This window comes from Aphelocoma coerulescens, unplaced genomic scaffold (assembly GCF_041296385.1).
Source record: "Aphelocoma coerulescens isolate FSJ_1873_10779 unplaced genomic scaffold, UR_Acoe_1.0 HiC_scaffold_204, whole genome shotgun sequence".
Lineage (NCBI taxonomy): Eukaryota > Metazoa > Chordata > Aves > Passeriformes > Corvidae > Aphelocoma > Aphelocoma coerulescens.
Genome location: NW_027183550.1, coordinates 9,158 through 35,634, shown reverse-complemented (window position 1 = coordinate 35,634; position 26,477 = coordinate 9,158). Strand labels below are relative to the sequence as shown.

Sequence of the window (26,477 nt, the reverse complement as noted above, 5' to 3'; positions counted from 1 at the left end):
ATTCCCGTTTTTCACCTGAAATTCCCGGTTTTCCCTCCCAAATTCTCTTTTTAGCCCCAAAATTCCTGGGTTTTCCCCCAAAATTTCCCATTTTTCCCTCCCAAAATTCCCAATTTTCCCCCAAAATTCACATTTTTCCCCCAAAATTCCCAATTTTATCTCTCAAATTCGTTTTTCCCCAATAATTTCCATTTTTCCCCAAAAAATTCCCATTTCCCCCCCCAAATTCCCATTTTTCCCCCCAAAAATTCAATTCTTTCCCCCCAAAATTCCCGATTTTTTCCCAAAATCCCCGATTTTCCCCCCAAAATTCCCATTTTCCCCTCCCTACCCCCCCCGACCCCAAAAACCAGCGGAAAACGGGGAATTCCGGCCGTTTTAAATAAAATATATTTTAAATAAAATAATTAAAAACAAACGATGACAACGGAAAAAAAAACCCAAAACAACTTAAAAAAAAAACCCCAAAAAATTCCCCAAAAAAAACCCCAAAAAAACCCCAAAAAAAACCCCAAAAAATTCCCAAAAAAAAACGAAAAAAATTCCCCAAAAAAACCAAAATTCCAACGGGAAAAGAAAAAAACAAAAAAAATCCCAAATAAAAAAACGGAAAATGATGAAAAACGAACGAAACGGCCCCAAAAATTCTGCCCCTCCCCCACCCCTGGGAAAATAAATAGGGAAAAAAAAAAAAGAGGGGGGAGGGGCATGGGGGGGACCCCAAAATTTTTGGGGGGGGTGTCCCTAAAAAATTGGGAGAGGCCCCAAAAATGGGGAAACGCCCCCAAAATTTGGGTCCTAAAATCCTTTTTTTTTGGGGGAGGGGGAGGGGGGTCCTGAGGCCCCCCCCAAATTTTTTGGGGTGGGGGAGGGGTCCCCCAATTTTTTTTTGGGGGGGGGAGGGGGGGGAAGGGGTCCCCAACCCCAATTTTGGGGTTTTTTGGGCTTTTTCTGGCGCTTCTGAGCCCAAATTTTGGGGGGTCCTCAATTAAGGGGGGGGTCCCCAATTAAAGGGAGGGTCCCTAATTAAAGGGGGGGTCCCTAATTAAAGGGGGGGGTCCCCAATTAAATGGGGGGGTCCCTAATTAAGGGGGAGGGTCCCCAATTAAAGGGGGATCCCAATTAAAGGGGGGGGTTCCCAATTAAAGGGGGGTCCCCAATTAAAGGGTCCCAATTAAAGGGGGGTTCCCAATTAAAGGGGAGGGTCCCTAATTAAAGGGGAGGGTCCCTAATTAAGGGGGAGGGTCCCCAATTAAAGGGGCGTCCCCAATTAAAGGGTCCCAATTAAAGGGGGGGGTCCCGAATTAAAGGGGGGGTCCCCAATTAAAGGGGGCGGGGTCCCCAATTAAAGGGGGGGGTCCCCAATTAAAGGGGGGGGTCCCTAATTAAAGGAAAGGGAGGGTCCCCAATGAAATTTTGGGGGGGGGTGTCCCAATTAAAGGGGCAGGATCCCAATTAAAGGGGGGGGGTCCCCAATTAAAGGGGAGGGTCCCCAATTAAAGGAGGGGGGGGTCCCCAATTAAAGGAGGGGGGGGTCCCCAATTAAAGCAAGGGGGAGGGGTCCCCAACGAAATTTTGGGGGGGGGGGGTCCCCAACCCTTTTTTGGGGGTTCTTCGGCCCTACCTGGGGGTTCCCAACCCCAAAATCCCCCTCCCCAAATTCCATGAGGGGAATGGGGGGGGGGGGGTGGGATGGGGGAGGGGTGGTTCCGTAGTGTTGGGGGTGCCCCTCCCCCACCCCAAAATCACCTCCAGGGCCGCCGTGGGGGAGGGGCAAAGGCTTGGGGGGGGCTCCGATTTTGGGGTCCCCTTTTGGGGCGTGGCGGGGGGAGGGGCCGGGGGGCAGGGCGGGGGATACGGCTGGGTGGGGGAGGGGCAGTTCTTTTCCCCGAAACGCTTTTTAAAAACCTCCCGAAACGACCCCAAAACCGTCGGAGCCGCCGTCCCAAAACGTCGCCAGCGGCCAGGAAGCGCCGCAAGGAGGTCGGAGGAGCGGCGCCGGCGCCTCGGGGAGGTTTTCGAGGGACGGGCAAACGACTGCGAAACCTCATTTTGTTGGTTTTGGGGAAAAAAGCAAAAAGGCCTCGCTCGGAAGCTAAACCCAAGCGGGAAAAGGCTCGGAAAAGAGGAGGCGGCAAGCCTAAAAGGAGTCGGAGCCACAAGCGATGAGCGCGGCCGCCTCGAGCCAACTCGCCCAGGAGGTAAAGAGGAAGAAAAAGCCAAGGGGAAACCCAAAGTTGGGCGGCCAAAACGATGACGGGAACGTAAAGGCGGCGGCGGCGAGCGCTGAGGCCCAGGATGGCGGCCACGGCTCCCGCCGAGGCCACGGCGCCCAAGGAGGAGCCGCCGAGGTGAGGGCGAAGAGGGAGGAGGGCGTGGGCCAGCGCTAGCCCGGTGGCCGCGTACTCGAGGGCGGAGAGGAAGCCTAAAAATCCTCGTCTTTGAGCCCAAAGGGCGGCCAGGAGGAGGAGGAGGGAAGGGGGTGAGGGGTGGAGGGCGGCGGCGAAAGCCAGGAGGGAGCAGAGGAGGTGGGGGATGAGGGAGGGAGTGTGGAGGGCGGCGCGGCGAGGGGTGGGATGGGGGTAAAAGGAGGGAGAAATGGGGGGTTTTGAGGGGGAAATGGGGGTTTTTGAGGGGGAAATGGGGGTTTTTGAGGGGGAAATGGGGGGTTTGGGCGGGAAAATGGAGGGAGGGGGGTGGGAGAAGATGGCGGCGTGAGGGGAGAAGATGGCCGCTGGTGGGGGGAAGGTGTTTTGCGAGGGGAAGTTGGGGTCTAAAATGGGGTTTTGTGAGGGGAAACGGGGGTCTAAGGGGGATAAAATGGGGTTTTGTGAGGGGAAATGGGGGTCTAAGGGGGATAAAACGGGGTTTTGAGGGGATAAAATGGGGTTTGGAGGGGATACAGTGGTGGTTTGGGGCGGTGAAATGCTGGCGGGGTGGGAGAAAACGGCGGCCGGCGGGGGTGAAGCGTTTGAGGAGGGTGAAGTGGTGTTTTGCGAGGGGAAATTTGGGTCTGGGGAAGGTGAAAGAGGGGTTTGAGGGGATAAAATTGTGTTTTGAAGGGGTAAATTTGGGTGGGGGGGAGATAAAATGGTGCTTTGAGGGGGTGAAGGGGACGGTGGGGAGGACAAAATGGCGGCCTGAGGGGAGCGAGGAGGGAAAATGGCCGCCGAGGGGGAGGAGGGAGGCGTTGGAGGGGAGAAAAGGGCGGCCTGGGGGGACAAAAGGGGGTTTTGGGTGGAAAAAAGGGGATTTTGGGCAAGTAAAGTTGGGTTTTTTGGGGATGAAATGGAGTCCGGGGGGGATAAAACGGCGGCGGCGGCGGGAAAAGTGGGGGAGGAAATGGCGGGAATGGCGTCCGGGGAAGGATCGTCCTGAGGAGAGAAAATGGGGGAGTGAGTGGGGAAAAATGGGGGGAAAAGGGGAAAAATGGGGGGAAAAGGGGAAAAATGGGGGAAAAGGGAAAATAGGGAAAAAAGGGAAAATAGGGAAAAAAGGGGAAAAAGGGGAAAAAGGGAAAAAAGGGAAAAAAGGGGAAAAAAGGGGAAAAAAGGGGAAAAAAGGGGAAAAAGGGGGAAAAAGGGGGAAAAAGGGGAAAAAGGGGGAAAAAAGGGGAAAAAAGGGGAAAAAAGGGGAAAAAGGGGAAAAAGGGGAAAAAGGGAAAATGGGGAAAAAAGGGGAAAAAGGGGAAAAAAGGGGAAAAAGGGGAAATGGGAAAAAAGGGGGAAAAAGGGGAAAAAAGGGGAAAAAAGGGGAAAAAAGGGGAAAAAGGGAGGAATTGGGAATGGGGGAAATGGGGGGAAAATGGTGGAAATGGTGGGAATGGGAATTCTGAGGAAAAATAGGGAATGTGAGGGGGAAAATAGGGAAAAAAGTGGAGAAATGGGAATGGGAATTATGGGGGGAAATGAGGAAAATGGGGAAAATGGGAAAAAGTGGGGGAAAAGGGGGAAAAAGGGGAAAAATGGGGGGAAAAGGGGAAAATGGGAAAAAAGGGGAAAAAAGGGGAAAAAGGAGAAAAAAGGGAAAAAAGGGAAAAAAGGGAAAAAAGGGAAAAAAGGGGGAAAAAGGGGGGAAAAGGGGGGAAAAGGGGGGAAAAGGGGGGAAAAGGGGGGAAAAGGGGGGAAAAAAAGGGGAAAAAAGGGGAAAAAAGGGGAAAAAAGGGGGAAAAAAGGGGAAAAAAGGGGAAAAAAGGGGAAAAAGGGAAAAAAAGGGGAAAAAAGGGGAAAAATGGGGGGAAAAGGGGAAAAATGGGGGGAAAAGGGGAAATAGGGAAAAAAGGGAAAATAGGGAAAAAAGGGAAAATAGGGAAAAAAGGGGAAAAAAGGGGAAAAAGGGAAAAAAGGGGAAAAAAGGGGAAAAAGGGGAAAAAGGGGAAAAAAGGGGAAAAAGGGGAAAAAAGGGGAAAAAAGGGGAAAAAAGGGGAAAAAAGGGGAAAAAAGGGGAAAAAAGGGGAAAAAAGGGGAAAAAATGGGGAAAAAAAGGGGAAAAAAAGGGGAAAAAGGGGAAGAAGAGGAAAGAAAGGGAAAGAAGGGGGGAAAAGGGGAAAAAAGGAGGGAGAAAAGGGGGAAAAGCAGAAAAAAGAGGAAAAAAACGGGGGAAAAAACGGGGAAAAAAGGGGAAAAAAACGGGGGAAAAACGGGGGAAAAACGGGGGAAAAAAGGGGGAAAAAAGGGGGAAAAAAGGGGGAAAAAAGGGGGAAAAAAGGGGGAAAAAAGGGGGAAAAAAGGGGGAATGGAGGGAAAATGGTGGGAATGGGAATTCTGAGAAAAAACGGGGAATGTGAGGGGGAAAATAGGGAAAAAAGTGGAGAAATGGGAATGGGAATTATGGGGGGAAATGGAGAAAGGGGGAAAATGGGGAAAAACGGGGGAAAAGGGGGAAAAAGGGGAAAAATGGGGGGAAAAGGAGGAAAAATAGGGAAAAAAGGGAACGAGGGATAAAATGGCGCCAGGGATCCAAAATGGCGCCGCTCGTGAGGGAAAAGGGGAATAAAACGGGATCCGGGAGGGAAATGGGGACAAAATTGGACGTTTTTGAGGGAAAAGTGCCAAAAATGGTGCTTGGGGGAATTAAAAAAGTGCCATTTTTGGTCAAAAATGGGATAAAATGGGGTTTGGGAAGGAAATTGGGATAAAAAAGGGGGTGTGGGGCCACAAAGTGGCCTCGTTTTGGGGGGATAAAATGGAGTTTGGGGCAATTTTTGAGGGGAAAATGGGATAAAATAAGATATAAAATTTTGGGGGGGGGGGGGGGGTTTGGGGGTCCCTAGGTGGATTTTGGGGAGGGGGGAGGGGAAGGGGAAAGGGGGTGCGGTGGGGGAGGGGCGGTTTTGGGGGTGATCCCAAAACGGAGGAGCCCCAAAATGGCCCAAATCGTCCCCAAATTTCGGCCTCACCTGCGGGGGGGGCCTCGGGGGGCCCCTCCCCCCCTCCCTCGGCGTCGTCCTCGGGGTCCCCCAGACTGGGGGGGTCACTGGTGCTGCTGGGGGAACTGGGAATGCTGGGGGAGGGGCTGCCCACGGGCTCCTGGGGGGGACAAGGGGGGCAAGGGGTCAGACTGGGAGGGACTGGGAGTGAACTGGGATGGACTGGGATGGAGTGGGAATTAGTTGGTATGGACTGGGAGGCACCGGAGGTAAATTGGAAGGCAACTGGGATGGACTGGAAGCCAACTGGGGGGGACTGGGGTGGACTGGGATGGACTGGGGGGGGGACTGGGGGGGACTGAAACCCAACTGGGGGGCACTGGGAAGAGACTGGGATGGGTAAGAATGGACTGGAACCCAACTGGGGTGGACTGGGATTGACTGGGATGGACTGGAACCCAACTGGGATGGACTGGGATTGACTGGGATGGACTGGAACCCAACTGGGATGGACTGGGATTGACTGGGATGGACTGGAACCCAACTGGGATGGACTGGGATGGACTGGAACCCAACTGGGGCCTAACAGGGATGGACTGGGATGGATGGGAACCCAACTGGGATGAACTAGGATGGACTGGAACCCAACTGGGGTGGACTGGGATGGACTGGAACCCAACTGGGGTGGACTGGGATGGACTGGAACCCAACTGGGGTGGACTGGGATGGACTGGAACCCAACTGGGGCCTAACAGGGATGGACTGGGATGGACTGGAACCCAACTGGGGTGGACTGGGATGGACTGGAACCCAACTGGGGTGGACTGGGATGGACTGGAACCCAACTGGGGTGGACTGGGATGGACTGGAACCCAACTGGGATGGACTGGGATGGACTGGAACCCAACTGGGATGGACTGGGATGGACTGGAACCCAGCTGGGATGGACTGGGATGGACTGGAACCCAGCTGGGATGGACTATGATGGACTGGAACCCAACTGGGGTGGACTGGGATGGACTGGAACCCAGCTGGGATGGACTGGGATGGACTGGAACCCAACTGGGATGGACTGGGATGGACTGGAACCCAACTGGGATGGACTATGATGGACTGGAACCCAACTGGGGCCTAACAAGGATGGACTGGGATGGACTGGAACCCAACTGGGGGGGGACCGGGAAGAGACTGGGATGGGTAAGAATGGACTGGAACCCAACTGGGATGGACTGGGATGGACTGGAACCCAACTGGGATGGACTGGGATGGACTGGAAGCCAACTGGGGTGGACTGGAACCCAACTGGAACCCAACTGGGATAGACTGGGGTTAACTGGAAGCCAACTGGGGTGGACTGGAACCCAACTGGGGTGGACTAGGATAGACTGGAACCCAACTGGGATGGACTGGGATGGACTGGAACCCAACTGGGATGGACTGGAACCCAACTGGAACCCAACTGGGATAGACTGGGGTTAACTGGAAGCCAACTGGGGTGGACTGGAACCCAACTGGGGTGGACTAGGATAGACTGGAACCCAACTGGGATGGACTGGGATGGACTGGAACCCAACTGGGGTGGACTGGAACCCAACTGGGGTGGACTGGAACCCAACTGGGATGGACTGGGATGGACTGGAAGCCAACTGGGGTGGACTGGAACCCAACTGGGGTGGACTGGAACCCAACTGGAACCCAACTGGGATAGACTGGGGTTAACTGGAAGCCAACTGGGGTGGACTGGGATGGACTGGAAGCCAACTGGGGTGGACTGGAACCCAACTGGGGTGGACTAGGATAGACTGGAACCCAACTGGGATGGACTGGGATGGACTGGAACCCAACTGGGATGGACTGGAACCCAACTGGAACCCAACTGGGATAGACTGGGGTTAACTGGAAGCCAACTGGGGTGGACTGGAAGCCAACTGGGGTGGACTAGGATAGACTGGAACCCAACTGGGATGGACTGGGATGGACTGGAACCCAACTGGGGTGGACTGGAACCCAACTGGGGTGGACTGGAACCCAACTGGGGTGGACTGGGATGGATTGGAACCCAACTGGGGTGGACTGGAACCCAACTGGGGTGGACTGGGATGGACTGGAACCCAACTGGGATGGACTGGAACACAACTGGGCTGGACTGGAACCCAACTGGGATGGACTGGAACCCAACTGGGATGGACTGGAACCCAACTGGAACCCAACTGGGATAGACTGGGGTTAACTGGAAGCCAACTGGGGTGGACTGGAACCCAACTGGGGTGGACTAGGATAGACTGGAACCCAACTGGGATGGACTGGGATGGACTGGAACCCAACTGGGGTGGACTGGAACCCAACTGGGGTGGACTGGAACCCAACTGGGGTGGACTAGGATGGATTGGAACCCAACTGGGGTGGACTGGAACCCAACTGGGGTGGACTGGGATGGACTGGAACCCAACTGGGATGGACTGGAACACAACTGGGCTGGATTAAAACCCAACTGGGATGGACTGGAACCCGACTGGTCCGTACTGGTCCGTACTGGTCCGTGCTCACCTCGTCGTCCCCCGCGCCGGGGGAGGGGTCCCTGGCGGCCATTTTGGTTCTGCGCAGCAGCTCCGGGACCACCCCCGGGGGGCGCTCACGGGCCACGAAGGCGTGCTGGGAGCCCAGGTCAGAGAGAGACCCCAAATCACCCCAAAATCGCCCCAAAATACCCCCAAATCACCCCAAAATACCCCAAAATACCCCAAAATCACCCAAAAATAACCCAAAAATAACCCAAAAATAACCCAAAACACCCCAAATCACCCCAAATCACCCCAAAATCAGCCCAAGAAACCCCAAATCACCCCAAATCAGCCCAAATCACCCCAAATCACCCCAAAATCAGCCCAAGAAACCCCAAAACATCCTGAAATACCCCAAAACCGCCCCAAAATCACCCCAAATCCCCCCAAATCACCCCAAATCACCCCAAAATCCCCCCAAATCACCCCAAAATCGCCCCCAAATCACCCCAAATCAGCCCAAATCACCCCAAATCCCCCCAAATCACCCCTAAATCACCCGAAATCACCCCAAATCCCCCCAAATCACCCCAAAATACCCCAAAATCACCCCAAAATCACCCCAAAATACCCCGAATCAGCCCCAAATCACCCCAAATCCCCCCAAATCACCCCAAATCACCCCAAAATCACCCCAATATACCCCAAAATCACCCCAAATCACCCCAAAACCGCCCCAAAATCACCTGAAATCACCCCAAAATCACCCCAAATCACCCCAAAACCGCCTCAAAATCACCTGAAATCACCCCAAATCACCCCAAAATCACCCCAAAATACCCCAAATCACCCCAAATCACCCGAAATCACCCCAAATCCCCCCAAATCACCCGAAATCACCCCAAAATACCCCAAAATCACCCCAAAATCACCCCAAAATACCCCAAAACACCCCGAATCAGCCCCAAATCACCCCAAATCACCCCAAATCACCCCCAAATCACCCCCAAATCACCCGAAATCACCCCAAAATCACCCCAAAATACCCCCAAATCACCCCAAAATACCCTAAAATCACACCAAAACACCCCAAAATCACCCCAAATCCCCCGAAATCACCCGAAATCACCCCAAAATCACCCCAAAATCGCCCCAAATCACCCCAAAACCGCCTCAAAATAACCTGAAATCACCCCAAATCACCCCAAAATCGCCCCAAAATCGCCCCAAATCACCCCAAAATCACCCCAAAATACCCCCAAATTACCCCAAAATACCCTAAAAATCACACCAAAACACCCCAAAATCACCCCAAAATCACCCCAAAACACCCCCAAATCACCCCAAAATCTCCCCAAAACATCCCAAAATACCCCAAAACACCCCAAAATCACCCTAAAATACCCCAAAATCTCCCCAAAACATCCCAGGGTGGGATTTGGGGTTCCCAGGGAAGTTTTGAGGGGTTTTTTTGGGTTTTTTTTGGGGTTTTCTTGGGGTTTTTTGGGGGGTTTTTGGGGGGGTTTTTGGGGATTTTGGTTTTTTTTGGGGGGGTTTTCTTGGGGTTTTTTTGGGGGGTTTTTTGGGGTTTTCCTGGGGTTTTTGGGTTTTTTTTGGGGGGGGGGTTTCGGGGGTGTTTTTGGGGATTTTTGGGTTTTTTGGGGGGTTTTTGGGGGGATTTTTGGGGGGTTTTTTTTGGGTTTTATTGGTTTTTTTTGGGGGGTGTTTTGAAGGTTTTTTTGGGGGTGTTTTGGGGTTTTTTTGGGGGATGTTTTGGGGTTTTTTAGGGGGTGTTTTGGAGGCTTTTTTAGGGGTTTTTGGGGGCTTTTTGGGGGGATTTTTGTGGGGCTTTTTTGGGGGTTTTGGGGGTTTTTTTGGGGGGTGTTTTGGGGTTTTTTTGGGGGGTGTTTTCGGGGTTTTCAGGGTGTTTTTTGGGGGGTTTTGGGGGTTTTTTGGGGGGATGTTTTGGGGGTTTGCAGGGTGTTTTTTTGAGGGTTTAGGGGGTTTTTTTGGGGTTTTATTTGGGGTTTTTTTGGGGGGTGTTTTGAGGGTTTTGGGGGTTTTTTGGGGTTTTATTTGGGGTTTTTTTGGGGGGTGTTTTGAGGGTTTTGGGGTTTTTTTTGGGGGATGTTTTGGGGTTTTTTTGGGGGATGTTTTGGGGCTTTTTTGGGGGATGTTTTGGGGCTTTTTTGGGGGATGTTTTGGGGGTGTTTTTGGGGATTTTTGGAGTTTTTTGGGTTTTTTTTTGGTTTTTTTCGGGAGTTTTTTTGGGGTTTTTTGGGTTTTTGGGGGGGTTTTTTTGGGCGGGTTTTTTGAGGGGTTTTTGGGGTGTTTTTGGGGGTGTTCTGGGGGTTTTTTTTGGGGTCTTTTGGGGGTTTTTTGGGGTCCCACCTGCAGCAGCTCCCGGGCTCGGGGCCGTTCCTGCGGAAGCTTCCGGAGACAGAGGGAGACGAAATCCCGGAACTGCTCCGACCTGGGGGGAGGGGGAGGGAAAATGTGTGGGGCAGAGACCCCCAAGTGTGGGGCTGGGACCTCAAATGTGGGGCTGGGACCTCAAATGTGGGGCTGGGACCCCCAAATGTGGGGCTGGGACCCCCAAATGTGGGGCTGGGAGCCCAAATGTGGGGCTGGGACCTCAAATGTGGGGCTGAGACCCCCAAATGTGGGGCTGAGACACCAAGTGTGGGGCTGAGACACCAAGTGTGGGGCTGGGACCTCAAATGTGGGGCTGAGACCTCAAATGTGGGGCTGAGACCCCCAAATGTGGGGCTGGGAGCCCAAATGTGGGGCAGAAACCCCCAAATGTGGGGCTGAGACCCCCAAATGTGGGGCTGAGACACCAAGTGTGGGGCTGGGAGCCCAAATGTGGGGCAGAAACCCCGAAATGTGGGGCTGGACCTCTCTTATGGGGCACATGTGGGTCTCACTGTGGCGTGGTTCTATGGGGCAGGACGGATCTATGGGGCAGATCTATGGGGCAGAGTAGATCTATGGGGCAGATCTATGGGGCAGGACGGATTTGTATGGGGCAGATCTATGGGGCAGAGCGGATCTATGGGGCAGATCTATGGGGCAGGATGGATCTCTAGGGTGGATCTATGGGGCAGGATGGATCTATGGGGCAGTACTGATCTCTAGGGTGGATCTATGGGGCAGGATGGATCTATGGGGTGGATCTATGGGGCAGAGCGGATCTATGGGGCGGATCTATGGGGCAGGATGGATCTATGGGGCGGATCTATGGGGCAGAGCGGATCTATGGGGTGGATCTATGGGGCAGAGCGGATCTATGGGGTGGATCTATGGGGCAGAGCGGATCTATGGGGCGGATCTATGGGGCACTGACCAGCCGTGGGGCTGTCTGAGGCCCGGGGGGTCTCTCTGGGCGATGTGGTACAGGGCACGTGTGGGGCAGGATGGATCTATGGGGCAGGACGGATCTCTAGGGTGGATCTATGGGGCAGAGCGGATCTATGGGGCGGATCTATGGGGCACTGACCAGCCGTGGGGCTGTTTGAGGCCCGGGGGTCTCTCTGGGCGATGTGGTACAGGGCACGTGTGGGGCAGGATGGATCTATGGGGCAGTACTGATCTCCAGGGTGGATCTATGGGGCAGGATGGATCTATGGGGCAGGATGGATCTATGGGGCAGGACGGATCTCTAGGGTGGATCTATGGGGCACGAGGGATCTATGAGGCAGATCTATGGGGCAGGCTGGATCTATGGGGCAGTACGGATCTCTAGGGTGGATCTATGGGGCAGGATGGATCTATGGGGTGGATCTATGGGGCAGAGCGGATCTATGGGGTGGATCTATGGGGCAGGATGGATCTATGGGGCGGATCTATGGGGCACTGACCAGCTGTGGGGCTGTCTGAGGCCCGGGGGGTCTCTCTGGGCGATGTGGTACAGGGCACGTGTGGGGCAGGATGGATCTATGGGGCAGGACGGATCTCTAGGGTGGATCTATGGGGCAGGATGGATCTATGGGGCAGGACGGATCTCTAGGGTGGATCTATGGGGCACGAGGGATCTATGAGGCAGATCTATGGGGCAGGATGGATCTATGGGGCAGGATGGATCTATGGGGCGGATCTATGGGGCAGGATGGATCTATGGGGCGGATCTATGGGGCACTGACCAGCCGTGGGGCTGTTTGAGGCCCGGGGGGTCTCTCTGGGCGATGTGGTACAGGGCACGTGTGGGGCAGGATGGATCTATGGGGCAGGATGGATCTCCAGGGTGGATCTATGGGGCAGAGCGGATCTATGGGGCGGATCTATGGGGCACTGACCAGCCGTGGGGCTGTCTGAGGCCCGGGGGGTCTCTCTGGGCGATGTGGTACAGGGCGCTCATCGCGTTCAGCTGGAACAGGGGCGGCCTCCGCTCGGCTGGGAAAGGGGGGCAAAGAAACCCCGAAAAACCCCAAATTCACCCCAAAATCTTCCCCTTAAAAAACTCAAATCTTCCCCTTAAAGACCCCAAATTCACCCCAAAATCGTCCCCCTAAAAAACCCAAATTCACCCCAAAATCTTCACCCGAAAATCCCCAAATCCGCCCCAAAATCTTCCCTCTAAAAACCCCAAATTCACCCCAAAATCTCCCCCAAAATCCCCCCAAATCCCCCCAAACCCTCCCCAAACCCCCCCAAAACCCCCCCAAATTCCGAGACTCCTCCCCAAAATCCCCTCAAATCCCCCCAAAACTCCCCCAAATCCCCCCCAAAAATCCCCCAAATCCCCCCCAAATCCAAGACCCCTCCCCAAAATCCCCCCAAACGCCCTTAAATCTCCCCAAACCCCCCAAACTCCCCCAAACCCCCCCCAAATCCCCCCAAAATCCCCCCCTTATATCCCCCCAAATCTCCCCCCAAACCCTCTCCAAACTCCCCAAAATCCCCCCAAAACCCCCTTAAATCCCCCCAAAATCCCCCCAAATCTCCCCCAAACCCTCCCCAAATCCCCCCAAAACCCCCAAAATCCCCCAAATCTCCCCCAAATCCCCCCAAAACCCCCCCAAATCTCCCCCCAAACCCTCTCCAAACTCCCCAAAATCCCCCCAAACCCCCCCAAAACCCCCTTAAATCCCCCCCAAATCCCCCCAAATCTCCCCCAAACCTGCCCCAAATCCCCCCAAAAATCCCCCAAATCCCCCCCAAATCCAAGACCCCTCCCCAAATTCCTCCAAAGCCCCCCAAAACCCCCTTAAATCCCCCCAGAATCCCCCAAATCTCCCCCCAAACCATCTCCAAACTCCCCAAAATCCCCCAAACCCCCCCAAAACCCCCTTAAATCCCCCCCAAATCCCCCCCCAAATCCCCCCAAAACCCCCCAAACCCCCTCCAAACCCGCCCAAAACCCCCAAAATCCCCCAAACCTGCCCCAAATCCCCCCAAAACTCCCCCAAACCCTCCCCAAAACTCCCCCAAACCCCCCAAAATCCCCCCCAAATCTCCCCCAAACCTCCCCCAATCCCCCCAAAATCCCCCAAATCTCCCCCAAATCCCCCCCAAATCTCCCCCCAAACCCTCTCCAAACTCCCCAAAATCCCCCCAAAACCCCCTTAAATCCCCCCAAAACTCCCCCAAACCCCCCAAAATCTCCCCCAATCCCCCCCAAAATCCCCCAAATCTCCCCCCAAACCCCCCAAAATCCCCCCCAAACTGCCCCCCCAAGCCCCGGTGCCCGTTTAACCCCTTGCTCACCCAGCTCGATGCAGGTGATGCCCAGTGACCACACGTCCGCCCGGCCGTCGTAGAGCCCCTCGCCCATGGCCAGAATCACCTCGGGGGCCATCCTGGGGGGCCGGGGGTCAGCCTGGGGACCCTTCCCCGACACCCCAACACCCCCCCCACCCACCCTAAGGAACCCCCACCCCAAAAGCCCCCTCCCCACCCCCCTCACCAGTACGGGGTCCCCACCAAGGAATTGGCCGGGGTGGCCACGGCGGCCGAGCCGAAGTCGCCCAGTTTGACGTGGCCGGGGGCTCGCAGGAGGATGTTGCCGGCTTTGATGTCCCTGGGGGGGAGGGAGGGGGGAAAGGAGGGGTCAGTGGGGCTGGGGAGGGGGCAGAGGGGGCAGTGGGGCTGGGGAGGGGGCAGTGGGGCTGGAGGGGGCAGTGGGGCTGGAGGGGGCAGTGGGGCTGGGGAGGGGCAGTGGGGCTGGGGAGGGGGCAGTGGGGCTGGGGAGGGGGCAGTGGGGCAGGGAGGGGGCAGTGGGGGCAGTGGGGCTGGGGACGGCAGTGGGGCTGGGGAGGGGGCAGTGGGGTCAGTGGGGCTGGGGAGGGGGCAGTGGGGCTGGGGAGGGATCAGTGGGGTCAGTGGGGCTGGGAGGGGGCAGTGGGGCTGGGGAGGGGTCAGTGGGGAGGGGACAGTGGGGCTGGGGAGGGGCAGTGGGGCTGGGGAGGGGGAAGTGGGGCTGGAAGGGTCTGTGGGGTCAGTGGGGCTGGGGAGGGGGCAGTGGGGCAAAGGAGGGGGCAGTGGGGGCAGTGGGGCTGGGGAGGGGGCAGTGGGGGCAGTGGGGCTGGGGGGGTCAGGAGGGGTCAGTGGGGCTGGAGAGGGGGCAGTGGGGAGGGGTCAGTGGGGCTGGGGAGGGGGCAGTGGGGCTGGAGGGGGCAGTGGGGCAGGAGGGGGCAGTGGGGCAGGAGGGGGCAGTGGGGCACAAGGGGGCAGTGGGGCACAAGGGGGCAGTGGGGCTGGGGAGGGGGCAGTGGGGCTGGAGGGGAGTCAGTGGGGCAAAGGAGGGGGCAGTGGGGCTGGAGGGGGCAGTGGGGCTGGAGGGGGCAGTGGGGCTGGAGAGGGGGCAGTGGGGCAAAGGAGGGGGAAGTGGGGCAGGAGGGGGCAGTGGTGCTGGAGGGAGCAGTGGGGCAGGAGGGGAGTCAGTGGGGCAAAGGAGGGGGCAGTGGGGCAAAGGAGGGGCAGTGGGGCTGGGGAGGGGGCAGTGGGGCTGGGGAGGGGTCAGTGGGGCAAAGGAGGGGGCAGTGGGGCAAAGGAGGGGCAGTGGGGCTGGGGAGGGGGCAGTGGGGCTGGGGAGGGGGCAGTGGGGTCAGTGGGGCTGGGGAGGGGGCAGTGGGGCTGGGGAGGGTCAGTGGGGCTGGGGAGGGTCAGTGGGGCTGGGGAGGGGGCAGTGGGGCAGGAGGGGGCAGTGGGGCTGGGGAGGGGTCAGTGGGGCACAAGGGGGCAGTGGGGCTGGGGAGGGGGCAGTGGGGCACAAGGGGGCAGTGGGGCACAAGGGGGCAGTGGGGCTGGGGAGGGGGCAGTGGGGCTGGAGGGGGCAGTGGGGCACAAGGGGGCAGTGGGGCTGGGGAGGGGGCAGTGGGGCTGGAGGGGAGCCAGTGGGGCAAAGGAGGGGGCAGTGGGGCTGGGGAGGGGGCAGTGGGGCAGGAGGGGGCAGTGGGGCTGGGGAGGGGGCAGTGGGGCAGGAGGGGGCAGTGGGTCAAACAGGGTCAGTGCAGACAGATCTATGGGGCAGGAGCTATGGGGTGAATCTATGGGTCAGGGGAGAACTGCAGGTCAGGATCTATGGGGCAGGATGACTCCATGGGGCTGGAACTACAGAACACGATCTGTGGGGCAGGACGGATCTATGGGGGACAGAGGATCTATGGGGCAGGCAGGATCTATGGGGCAGGATCTATGGGGCAGCCCCACCTGTGGATGACGCCCTGGCTGTGCAGGTAGCCCAGGCCCTGCTATGGGGTGGGATCTATGGGGCAGGGCAGCTCTAAGGGCTGGATCTATGGGGCAGACAGGATCTATGGGGCAGGCAGGATCTATGGGGCAGCCCCACCTGTGGATGACGCCCTGGCTGTGCAGGTAGTCCAGGCCCTGCTATGGGGTGGGATCTATGGGGCAGGGCAGCTCTAAGGGCTGGATCTATGGGGCAGACAGGATCTATGGGGCAGAGAGGATCTATGGGGCAGGATCTATGGGGCAGCCCCACCTGTGGATGACGCCCTGGCTGTGCAGGTAGCCCAGGCCCTGCTATGGGGTGGGATCTATGGGGCAGGGCAGCTCTAAGGGCTGGATCTATGGGGCAGACAGGATCTATGGGGTGGGTCTATGGGGCAGAGAGGATCTATGGGGCAGGATCTATGGGGCAGCCCCACCTGTGGATGACGCCCTGGCTGTGTAGGTAGCCCAGGCCCTGCAGGGCCCCCTCGGTCACGGCCCCGATCTCCTCCTCCCGCAGCGGCTCCTGGAGCACTTGGGGGGCAGCCGGGGTGGGGGGAGTGACCCACACGTCCCCCCAAACCCATAGATCCGCCCCATAGATCTGCCCCATAGATCCGCCCCCAGAGACCTCCCAAAAATTCACCCGAAATCCTGCCAGAAACGCCCCAAAAAAATCAGCCTAAATTCTGCCGGAAAAGCCCCAAAAACTCCCTCAAAATTCCCCAAAATCTCTCCCAAAAATCCTGCCAGAAACCCCCGAAAACTCCACCCAAAATCCCCCCAAAATTCCCCAAAAACTCCCCAAAAATCCTGCCAGAAACCCCCCCAAAACTCCCCCCAAAACCCCCCAAAAACCTCCCCCCAAAATCCCCCAAAAAATCCCCCAAAAAATCCCCCAAAAACTCCCCCAAATGCCCCCAAAACCCCTCCCCAAAATCCCACCAGAATCCCCCAAAATCTCCCCAAAATCCCGCCAGAAACCCCAAAAAATCCCCAAAAAACCTCCCCCAAAAACTCCCCAAAAAACTCCCCCCAAAATCCCCCAAAACCTCCCCCAAAATCCCTCTTGAGATGCCAAAAATCCCCCAAATCCCCCCCATAAGCTCCCCAAAAAATCCCCCAAAAAATCCCCCCCAAAAAGCCAAAAATCCCCACCCAAAATTCCCCCGTAAATTCCCAAAAATTCCCCCAAAAAATCCCAAAATCCCTTTTTGGATCCCAAAATGCCCCAAATCCCCCAAAATGCCCCAAAATGCCCCAATTCCCACCTTCCAGCAGGTCCAGGGCTGATCCCACACAGAATTCCATGGCCAGCTGGGGGGAGGGGACACTTTAGGGACCCCAAATCGGCCCCAAATCGACCCCAAATCCCCCCAAATTGACCCCAAATCCCCCAAATTGACCCCAAAACGACCCCAAATTGACTCCAGACCGACCCCAAATCCCTCCAAGCCGACCCCAAATCCCCCCAAACCGACCCCAAATCCCCCCAAACCGACCCCAAATCCTCCCAAATTGACCCCAAATTGACTCCAAATTCCCAAAAATCTCCCCAAACCGACCCCAAATCCCCCCAAATTTACCCCAAATCAACCCCAAATCCCCATCTGAAGACCCCAGACCCCCCCAGGACCCCTCCCCAGCTTTTGGGGTCTCACCCAGGCCGTGTTCTCCCGCAGGTAGCACCCCCTGAACCCCCAAAATCCCCCCCAAATCCCCCCAAACCAACCCCAAATCCCCCCAAACCGACCCCAAATTCCCCCAAACCGACCCTAAATCCCCCCAAATTTCCCCCAAATCCCCATCTGAAGACCCCAGACCCCCCCAATCCCCCCCAGGACCCCTCCCCAGCTTTTGGGGTCTCACCCAGGCCGTGTTCTCCCGCAGGTAGCACCCCCTGAACCCCCAAAATCCCCCCCAAATCCCCCCAAACCAACCCCAAATCCCCCCAAATTTCCCCCAAATCCCCCTCTGAAGACCCCAGACCCCCCCAGGACCCCTCCCCAGCTTTTGGGGTCTCACCCAGGCCGTGTTCTCCCGCAGGTAGCACCCCCTGAACCCCACGGTGTTGGGGTGCCGGAGCCTCTGCAGCACCTTCACCTCCCTCACGATGTCCTGCCACTTCTTTTTGGGGCAAAACCGGGGCGTTTTGGGGGTCAGGACGACCCCTGGGGGATTATTTTGGGGACCCTCCCCCCCTCTAAGGGTGGGGGTCTCACCTCGCTGGAGGCTCGGCCACGGTAGGACATCTTCTTGATGGCCACCAGCTCCTGGGAGCGCAGGTCCCGGGCCTGGGGGGCAGATTTGGGGGGGATTTGGGGGGGATTTGGGGGAGAATTTGGGGATTGGAGGGGATTTTGGGGGATTGGAGGGGGATTTGGGGGGATTTGGGGGGGATTTGGGGGGGATTTGGGGGAGAATTTGGGGATTGGAGGGGATTTTGGGGGATTGGAGGGGGATTTGGGGGGATTTGGGGGGATTTGGGGGGTTTTGGGGGGGATTTGGGGGAGAATTTGGGGATTGGAGGGGATTTTGGGGGATTGGAGGGGGTTTTGGAGGATTGGAGGGGGTTTTGGGGGGATTTGGGGGGGATTTGGGGGGATTTAAAGGGGTTTGGGGGGATTTCGGGGGATTTTGGGGGAGAATTTGGGGATTGGAGGGGATTTTGGAGAATTGGAGGGGGTTTTGGGGGGATTTGGGGGGATTTGGGGGGATTTAAAGGGGTTTGGGGGGATTTCGGGGGATTTTGGGGGGTTTTGGGGGAGAATTTGGGGATTGGAGGGGATTTTGGGGGATTGGAGGGGGATTGGAGGGGGATTTGGGGGGATTTGGGGGGGATTTTGGGGGAGAATTTGGGGATTGGAGGGGATTTTGGGGGATTGGAGGGGGATTTGGGGGGATTTAGGGGGGTTTGGGGGGGATTTTGGGGGAGAATTTGGGGATTGGAAGGGATTTTGGAGGATTGGAGGGGGTTTTGGGGGGATTTGGGGGGGATTTTGGGGGATTTAAAGAGGTTTGGGGGGATTTCGGGGGATTTTGGGGGGTTTTGGGGGAGAATTTGGGGATTGGAGGGGATTTTGGGGGATTGGAGGGGGTTTTGGGGGGATTTGGGGGGGATTTTGGGGGAGAATTTGGGGATTGGAAGGGATTTTGGAGGATTGGAGGGGGTTTTGGGGGGATTTGGGGGGGATTTTGGGGGATTTAAAGGGGTTTGGGGGGATTTCGGGGGATTTTGGGGGAGAATTTGGGGATTGGAGGGGATTTTGGGGGATTGGAGGGGGTTTTGGGGGGATTTGGGGGGGATTTTGGGGGAGAATTTGGGGATTGGAAGGGATTTTGGAGGATTGGAGGGGGTTTTGGGGGGATTTGGGGGGGGTTTGGGGGGATTTCGGGGGATTTTGGGGGGAACTTGGGGGATTTTGGGGGGAATTTGGGGGGATTTCGGGGGATTTTGGGGGGAACTTGGGGGATTTTGGGGGGATTTTGGGGGGAATTTGGGGGGATTTTGGCGGGAATTTGGGGGATTTGGGGGGGAATTTGGGGGGATTTAAGGGGGTATGGGGGGAATTAGGAGGGATTTTGGGGGGATTTGGGAGATTTTGGGGGAGAATTTGGGGATTGGAGGGAATTTTGGGGGATTGGAGGGGGTTTTGGGGGGATTTGGGGGGATTTAAGGGGGGAATTTAAGGGGGGAATTTGAGGATTTGAGGGGATTTTGGGGGGAATTTGGAGGGATTTTGGGGGGAATTTGGGGGGAATTTGATGGGGCTTGGGGGGGATTAGGAGGGATTTTGGGGGGATTTGGGGGATTTTGGGGGGGATTTGGGGGATTTAAAGGGGTTTGGGGGGATTTCGGGGGATTTTGGGGGGAACTTGGGGGATTTTGGGGGGATTTTGGGGGATTTTGGGGGGAATTTGGGGGGATTAGCAGGGATTTTGGGGGGATTTGGGGGGGGATTTGGAGGATTTAAGGGGGTTTGGGGGGATTTGGGGGATTTCGGGGGGAACTTGGGGGATTTTATGGGGAATTTGGGGGGATTTAAGGGGGTTTGGGGGGGATTAGAAGGGATTTTGGGGGGATTTGGGGGATTTTGGGGGGGATTTGGAGGATTTAAGGGGGTTTGGGGGGATTTGGGGGATTTTGGGGGGAATTTGGGGGATTTAAGGGGGATTTGGGGGGATTTAAGGGGGTTTGGGGGGGATTTGGGGGGATTGGAAGGGGGTTGGGGAGAGAATTTGGGGATTGGAGGGGATTTTGGGGGGATTGGAGGGGATTTTGGGGGGATTGGAGGGGGTTTGAGGGGATTTTGGGGGAGGTTTGGGGGCAGTTTGGGGGATTTTGGGGGGAGTTTGGGGGATTTGAGAGGATTTAGGGAGAATTTGAGGGGGTCTAGGGGGGATTTTGGGGATTGGAGGGGATTTTGGGAGGAGTTTGGGGGAATTTGGGGGGGGTTTGAGGAGATTTTGGGGATTGGAAGACTTTTTTGGGGAGGTTCGGGAGATTTTGGGGTGAGTTTTGGGGATTTGAGGGGATTTTTGAGGGGGTTTGGGGGGGATTTTGGGGATTGGAGGGGATTTTTCGGGATTTGGGGAGGAATTTTGGGGATTTGAGAGAATTTTGGGGACTGGAAGAGGAACTTGGGGGGATTTTGGGGGGAGTTTTGAGGATTGGAGGGGATTTTTGGGGGATTTGAGGGGATTTTGGGGATTGGAGGAGATTTTTGGGGAGGTTTGGGAGGAGTTTTGGAAATTTGGGGGGGCCCAGAGGAGCTTTGGGGTGGTTTTGGGGCTGCCAAGGGTGAATTTTGGGGTGTTTTGGATGGATTTTGGGGTCGTTCCGAGCGTTTTGGGCGCATTTGAGGGGGTTTTTTAGGATGTTTTGGATGGATTTGGGAACATTTCGGGCTGTTTTAGCCGAATTTTAGGGCATTTAGGGTGAATTTCCTGGCCTTTTGGGTGGATTTCGGGGTGTTTGGGTTGGATTTTGGGATATTTCGGGGCGTTCCGCGTGAATTCGGGGCTGTTTTAACCGGATTTTGGGGCTCTTTCCCACAGATTTGGGCTGAATTCCGCCGTTTTTTCCCCACTCACGCTGAACACGGCCCCGAAGCTGCCGTGACCGATCTCCCGTAGCTCCCCAAAAACCTTCTCGGGATCATCTTTGAGGAACAATTCGGCCACTTCGGGGTCCCGGAGGCTCCCGGGTCGAGGTTGGGGGCGAGGAGCCGGCATGGCAAGAGGAAAACTGAAGGAAACACCCCCATAAATAACCCCAAAATTCCCCTTCCGTCCCCCCAAACCAATCGCTGCCCCCCAAATCCATGAAGGACCCCACAACCCCCTCAGAACTTCCCCCCTCCCTCACCCCCCCAAACTTCCCTCAGCCCCATAAGCGACCCCACCCCCGCCCCACAAGCGACCCCCCAAGTCCCAGCTCTGCCCCCCCGAGTCCATGAGGGGCCTCGAAGATCCCACAAATCCCTCAGGACCCCTCCCCAAATTCCCCCCTTCCCTCAGCCCGCCCCCCCCCCCCCCTCCCCTCACCGGCGGCTCCAGCTCCGGTCCCGGCGGGCGCTGGGGGAGCCCGGGCCGCCCCCCCCCGGCGGCTGCAGCTCCGGGGGGGGGCTCCGGTCTCCCCCCGACGCCTCCTGGCGGGGGACGCGGCTCGAGAGGCCCCAAAACCGCCGGGTTTTACCTCAAAAACGCGGCCGGGGAGGGGGGGGGGGGAACCCCCCCGGTGCCGCCTCAGCGCCCCCGGCAAGATGGCGCCGGCGGGAGGAGCGGAAAGGGCGGGTCCCGCGCGTGCGCGGTGACGTCAGCGAAGGCGCGCGGCGCGCGCGGGCTTGCCAGGAGTGAGGCGTGGCTTAGCGCGGGGAGAGCAGCCAATCAGCGAGCGAAGCGGCGAGGATGGAGGCGCGCTATTGGTGGAGACGTGAGGGTGGGCGGGGCGATGCCGGGAGGGGAGGGCTGTGATTGGATGGGAAGGCTGAGGGGGGGAAAAGGCGGGAAGGAGTGAGGGGGAGGCAAGATGGCGGCGGTGGGTCCGGGTGGTCCCGGGAGATCTCGCGGGGGGGGTTCTGAGGGGGCGACGAGCGATAAAGGAAGGGTAGAGGGGACACAGTGACGTCAAAAGCCTCCTCCCGTGACGTCAGCGCCTGTGGAGCGGCGGTAAGGGGCTGTTGCCACACGGCACCATAGAGACGGAGGCCTCCGAGCCCAGAGCGGCGCCACCTCCTCGCGTTTGATTGGCTGGGAGCTGAGGGGGGGGCGGAGACGACGATTCTGATTGGACGAGGCGCGCGGGTTGTTCCGGCAACGGCTTGGGGTGAACCACGCCCCCTGGTGGCCACGCCCCCTTTCCCTGGTGTGGCTATATAAGGAGATGTGGGCGTGGTCAACGAGCCGCTCCGTGCCCATATATGGCAAAGAGGGCGTGGCCTTGTGGGGAAGGCGGGGGCCCCCAAAAAGGCCTAAAAATGCCCCAAAATCGAGGGCAAAAAAGCTCCAAAATCGGGTAAAAATCACCCAAAACGGCGCGGAGCGACCGCAAACTGGTGCGGAACGGGCACAAAACGGGGAGGACTGGTCCCGAAATGGCCCGAAATGGCCCCAAAATGACCGCTAATGGCCCGAAATGGCCCCAAAACGAAGCGAAATGAGCCCAAAACTCCCAGAAACGACCCCAAAAACCCCAGAAATGAACCCAAAACGAGCGGTTGTGCTGCGAGTGTTTTATTGAGCCGCGTGTGCCGGTGCTGCCCCAAAAAAAACCCCAAAAAAACCCAAAAACGCTCAAAACAAAAGCCCTGAAACCCCCCCCAAAAAACCCCTCAAGAGCCTCCCCAAAAAACCCCAAAGACCCCAAAAAAATCCCTCAAGACCCCCCAAAAACCCCAAAATCCCCCCCAAAACCCCAAAATCCCCTCGGAGACCCCAAAAAAGCCCCAAATCCCCCCAAAACTCCCCAAAAAAGCCCCGAAATTGCCCCAAAACCCCAAATTTTTCCCCGTGTGCAAGCGAAGGGCGAGGGAGACCCCAAACCCCCCCCCCCAGTTCATCCCAGTTCATCCCAGTTCATCCCAGTAACCCCCAGTGTCCACCCGGTGTCCACCCAGTGTCCTCCAGTCAATCCCAGTTCATCCCAGTGTCCGCCCGGTGTCCCCCAGTTCATCCCAGTAACCTCCAGTGTCCACCCAGTGTCCACCCAGTGTCCCCCAGTTCATCCCAGTTCATCCCAGTAACCCCCAGTGTCCCCCCGGTGTCCACCCAGTGTCCTCCAGTCAATCCCAGTTCATCCCAGTTATCCCCAGTCAATCCCAGTTCATCCCAGTGTCCGCCCAGTGTCCTCCAGTCAATCCCAGTAACCCCCAGTGTCCACCCAGTGTCCACCCAGTGTCCACCAGTCAATCCCAGTTCATCCCAGTTATCCCCAGTCAATCCCAGTTCATCCCAGTGTCCGCCCAGTGTCCTCCAGTCAATCCCAGCTCATCCCAGTGTCCACTCAGTGTCCACCCAGTGTCCCCCAGTCAATCCCAGTGTCCACCCAGTGTCCACCAGTTCATCCCAGTTCATCTCAGTTCATCCCAGTGTCCACCCCGTGTCTGCCAGTTCATCCCAGTAACCCCCAGTATCTCCCAGTTCATCCCAGTGTCCGCCCAGTGTCCTCCAGTTCACCCCAGTGTCCACCCAGTGTCCCCCAGTTAATCCCAGTTCATCCCAGTGTCCACTCAGTGTCCATCCAGTGTCCCCCAGTCAATCCCAGTTCATCCCAGTAACCCCCAGTGTCCACCCAGTGTCCACCCACTGTCCCCCAGTCAATCCCAGTCAATCCCAGTGTCCCCCAGTTCATCCCAGTGTCCGCCCAGTGTCCCCCAGTTCATCCCAGTGTCCACCCAGTGTCCTCCAGTCAATCCCAGTAACCCCCAGTGTCCATCCAGTGTCTACCCAGTGTCCCCCAGTCAATCCCAGTTCATCCCAGTGTCCGCCCAGTGTCCTCCAGTCAATCCCAGTAACCCCCAGTGTCCATCCAGTGTCTACCCAGTGTCCCCCAGTTCAATCCCAGTTCATCCCAGTGTCCACCCTGTGTCCCCCAGTTCATCCCAGTCAATCCCAGTGTCCACCCCGTGTCCACCCCATGTCCCCCAGTTTGTCCCAGTGTCCACCCAGTGTCCACCCAGTGTCCCCCAGTCAATCCCAGTTCATCCCAGTGTCCGTCCAGTGTCTTCCCAATGTCCACTCAGTTCATCCCAGTTTATCCCAGTGTCCACCCCGTGTCCACCAGTTCATCCCAGTTTGTCCCAGTGTCCGCCCAGTGTCCACCCAGTGTCCCCCAGTCAATCCCAGTGTCCCCCGGTTCATCCCAGTAACCCCCAGTGTCCACCCAGTGTCCCCCAGTTCATCCCAGTTCATCCCAGTAACCCCCAGTGTCCACCCAGTGTCCCCCAGTTCATCCCAGTTCATCCCAGTAACCTCCAGTGTCCACCCAGTGTCCCCCAGTTCATCCCAGTGTCCACCCAGTGTCCACCCAGTGTCCGCCCAGTGTCCCCCAGTTCATCCCAGTGTCCACCCAGTGTCCCCCAGTCAATCCCAGTTCATCCCAGTGTCCACCCAGTGTCCCCCAGTGTCCCCCAGTCAATCCCAATTCATCCCAGTGTCCGCCCAGTTCATCCCAATTCATCCCAGTGTCCACCCAGTGTCCGCCCAGTTCATCCCAGTTCACCCCAGTGTCCCCAGGGGTCCCGTCGGGTGTCCTTGGGGTGGTCCCGAGGTGTCCCTTGGACCTTGGGGTGTCCCGAGGTGGTCCCAAGATGTCCTGGGGTGTCCTTGGGGTGTCCTTGGGTGTCCCCTTGGATTTTGGGGTGTCCCGAGGTGGTCCTGAGGTGTCCTGGGGTGTCCTGGGGTGTCCTTGGGGGGTCCTTGGGGTGTCCTTGGGTGTCCCCTTGGATTTTGGGGTGTCCCGAGGTGGTCCCGAGGTGTCCTGGGGTGTCCTGGGGTGTCCTGGGGTGGCCTCGAGGTGTCCCCTGGACCTTGGGGTGTCCTTGGGGTGGTCCTGAGGTGTCCTGGGGGTGTCCCCTGGACCTTGGGGTGTCCTTGGGGTGGTCCTGGGGTGTCCTGGGGGGGTCCCCTGGACTTTGGGGTGTCCTTGGGGTGATCCCGAGGTGTCCCCTGGACCTTGGGGTGTCCTTGGGGTGGTCCCAAGATGTCCTGGGGTGTCCTTGGGGTGTCCTTGGGTGTCCCCTTGGATTTTGGGGTGTCCCGAGGTGGTCCTGAGGTGTCCTGGGGTGTCCTTGGGTGTCCCCTGGACCTTGGGGTCCCGTTGGGTGCCCTGGGGGTGTCCTGAGGTGTCCCCTGGACATTGGGGTGTCCTGGGGGGTCCTTGGGGTGTCCTGGGGTGTCTCTGGGGTGTCCTGGGGTGTCCTTGGGGTGTCTTTGGGGTGGCCTCGAGGTGTCCCTTGGACCTTGGGGTGTCCTTGGGGTGGTCCCAAGATGTCCTGGGGTGTCCTTGGGGTGTCCTGGGGTGTCCCCTTGGATTTTGGGGTGTCCCGAGGTGGTCCCGAGGTGTCCTGGGGTGTCCTGGGGTGTCCTTGGGGGGTCCTTGGGGTGTCCTTGGGTGTCCCCTTGGATTTTGGGGTGTCCCGAGGTGGTCCTGAGGTGTCCTGGGGTGTCCTGGGGTGTCCTTGGGGTGGCCTCGAGGTGTCCCCTGGACCTTGGGGTGTCCTGGGGGTGTCCTTGGGGTGTCCTGGGGGTGTCCCCTGGACTTTGGGGTGTCCTTGGGGTGATCCCGAGGTGTCCCCTGGACCTTGGGGTGTCCTTGGGTGTCCCCTGGTCTTTGGGGTGTCCTTGGGGTGGTCCCAAGATGTCCTGGGGTGATCCTGGGGTGTCCTTGGGGTGTCCTTGGGTGTCCCCTGGACCTTGGGGTCCCGTTGGGTGCCCTGGGGGTGTCCTGAGGTGTCCCCTGGACATTGGGGTGTCCTGGGGGGTCCCTTGGACATTGGGGTGTCCTTGGGGTGGTCCCAAGATGTCCTGGGGTGTCCTTGGGGTGTCCTTGGGGTGTCCTTGGGGTGTCCCTGGGGTGGCCTTGGGGTGTCCCTGGGGTGGCCTTGGGGTGGTCCTGAGGTGTCCCTTGGACTTTGGGGTCCCGTTGGGTGTCCTTGGGGTGTCCTTGGGGTGTCCCCTGGACCTTGCGGTGTCCTTGGGGTGTCTCTGGGGCCTCCTGGGTGTCCCCTGGACATTGGGGTGTCCTGGGGTGTCCTCAGGGTGTCCTGAGGTGTCCTTGGGGTGTCCTGGGGTGTCCTCAGGGTGTCCTGGGGGGTCCTTGGGGTGTCCCTTGGTCCATCAGGTTCCCACGAAGGTCCCTTGAGGTGTTCTTGGGGTGTCCCCAGGGTGTCCTTGGGGTGTCCTTGGGGTGTCCCCTGGACCTTGGGGTGTCCTGGGGGTGGTCCCAAGATGTCCTGGGGTGTCCTTGGGGTGTCCCCAGGGTGTCCTTGGGGTGTCTTTGGGGTGTCCCTTGTCCCCAGGGGTCCCGTTGGGTGTCCTGGGGTGTCCTGGGGTGTCCTGGGGTGTCCTTGGGTGTCCCCTGGACCTTGGGGTGTCCTTGGGGTGGTCCCAAGATGTCCTGGGGTGTCCTGGGGTGTCCTTGGGGTGTCCTTGGGTGTCCCCTGGACCTTGGGGTCCCGTTGGGTGTCCTTGGGTGTCCCCTGGACATTGGGGTGTCCTGGGGTGTCCTTGGGGTGTCCTTGGGGTGTCCCCTGGACCTTGGGGTGTCCTTGGGGTGTCTCTGGGGCCTCCTGGGTGTCCCCTGGACATTGGGGTGTCCTGGGGTGTCCTTGGGGTGTCCTGGGGTGTCCTCAGGGTGTCCTTGGGGTGTCCTTGGGGTGTCCCTTGGTCCATCAGGTTCCCACGAAGGTCCCTTGAGGTGTTCTTGGGGTGTCCTT

The 26,477-nt window shown here is 57.9% G+C and overlaps 1 protein-coding gene across 1 annotated transcript; it reads right to left on the bottom strand.

Moving 5' to 3' along the window:
• Positions 1-2,425: 2,425 nt before the first annotated feature.
• On the bottom strand, positions 2,426-21,247 carry LOC138101136 (serine/threonine-protein kinase TAO1-like). The gene is made up of 14 exons (XM_068998991.1): positions 21,088-21,247; positions 20,635-20,788; positions 17,763-17,834; positions 17,566-17,667; positions 16,812-16,857; positions 15,978-16,074; positions 13,775-13,888; positions 13,576-13,667; positions 12,161-12,261; positions 11,216-11,322; positions 10,261-10,342; positions 7,916-8,020; positions 5,399-5,528; positions 2,426-2,439 (listed from the first exon to the last, which is right to left on the bottom strand). Exons 2-14 carry the CDS (start codon positions 20,773-20,775, stop codon positions 2,426-2,428), a joined length of 1,203 nt encoding a protein of 400 aa, XP_068855092.1. The 5' UTR covers positions 20,776-20,788; positions 21,088-21,247.
• Positions 21,248-26,477: the final 5,230 nt, after the last annotated feature.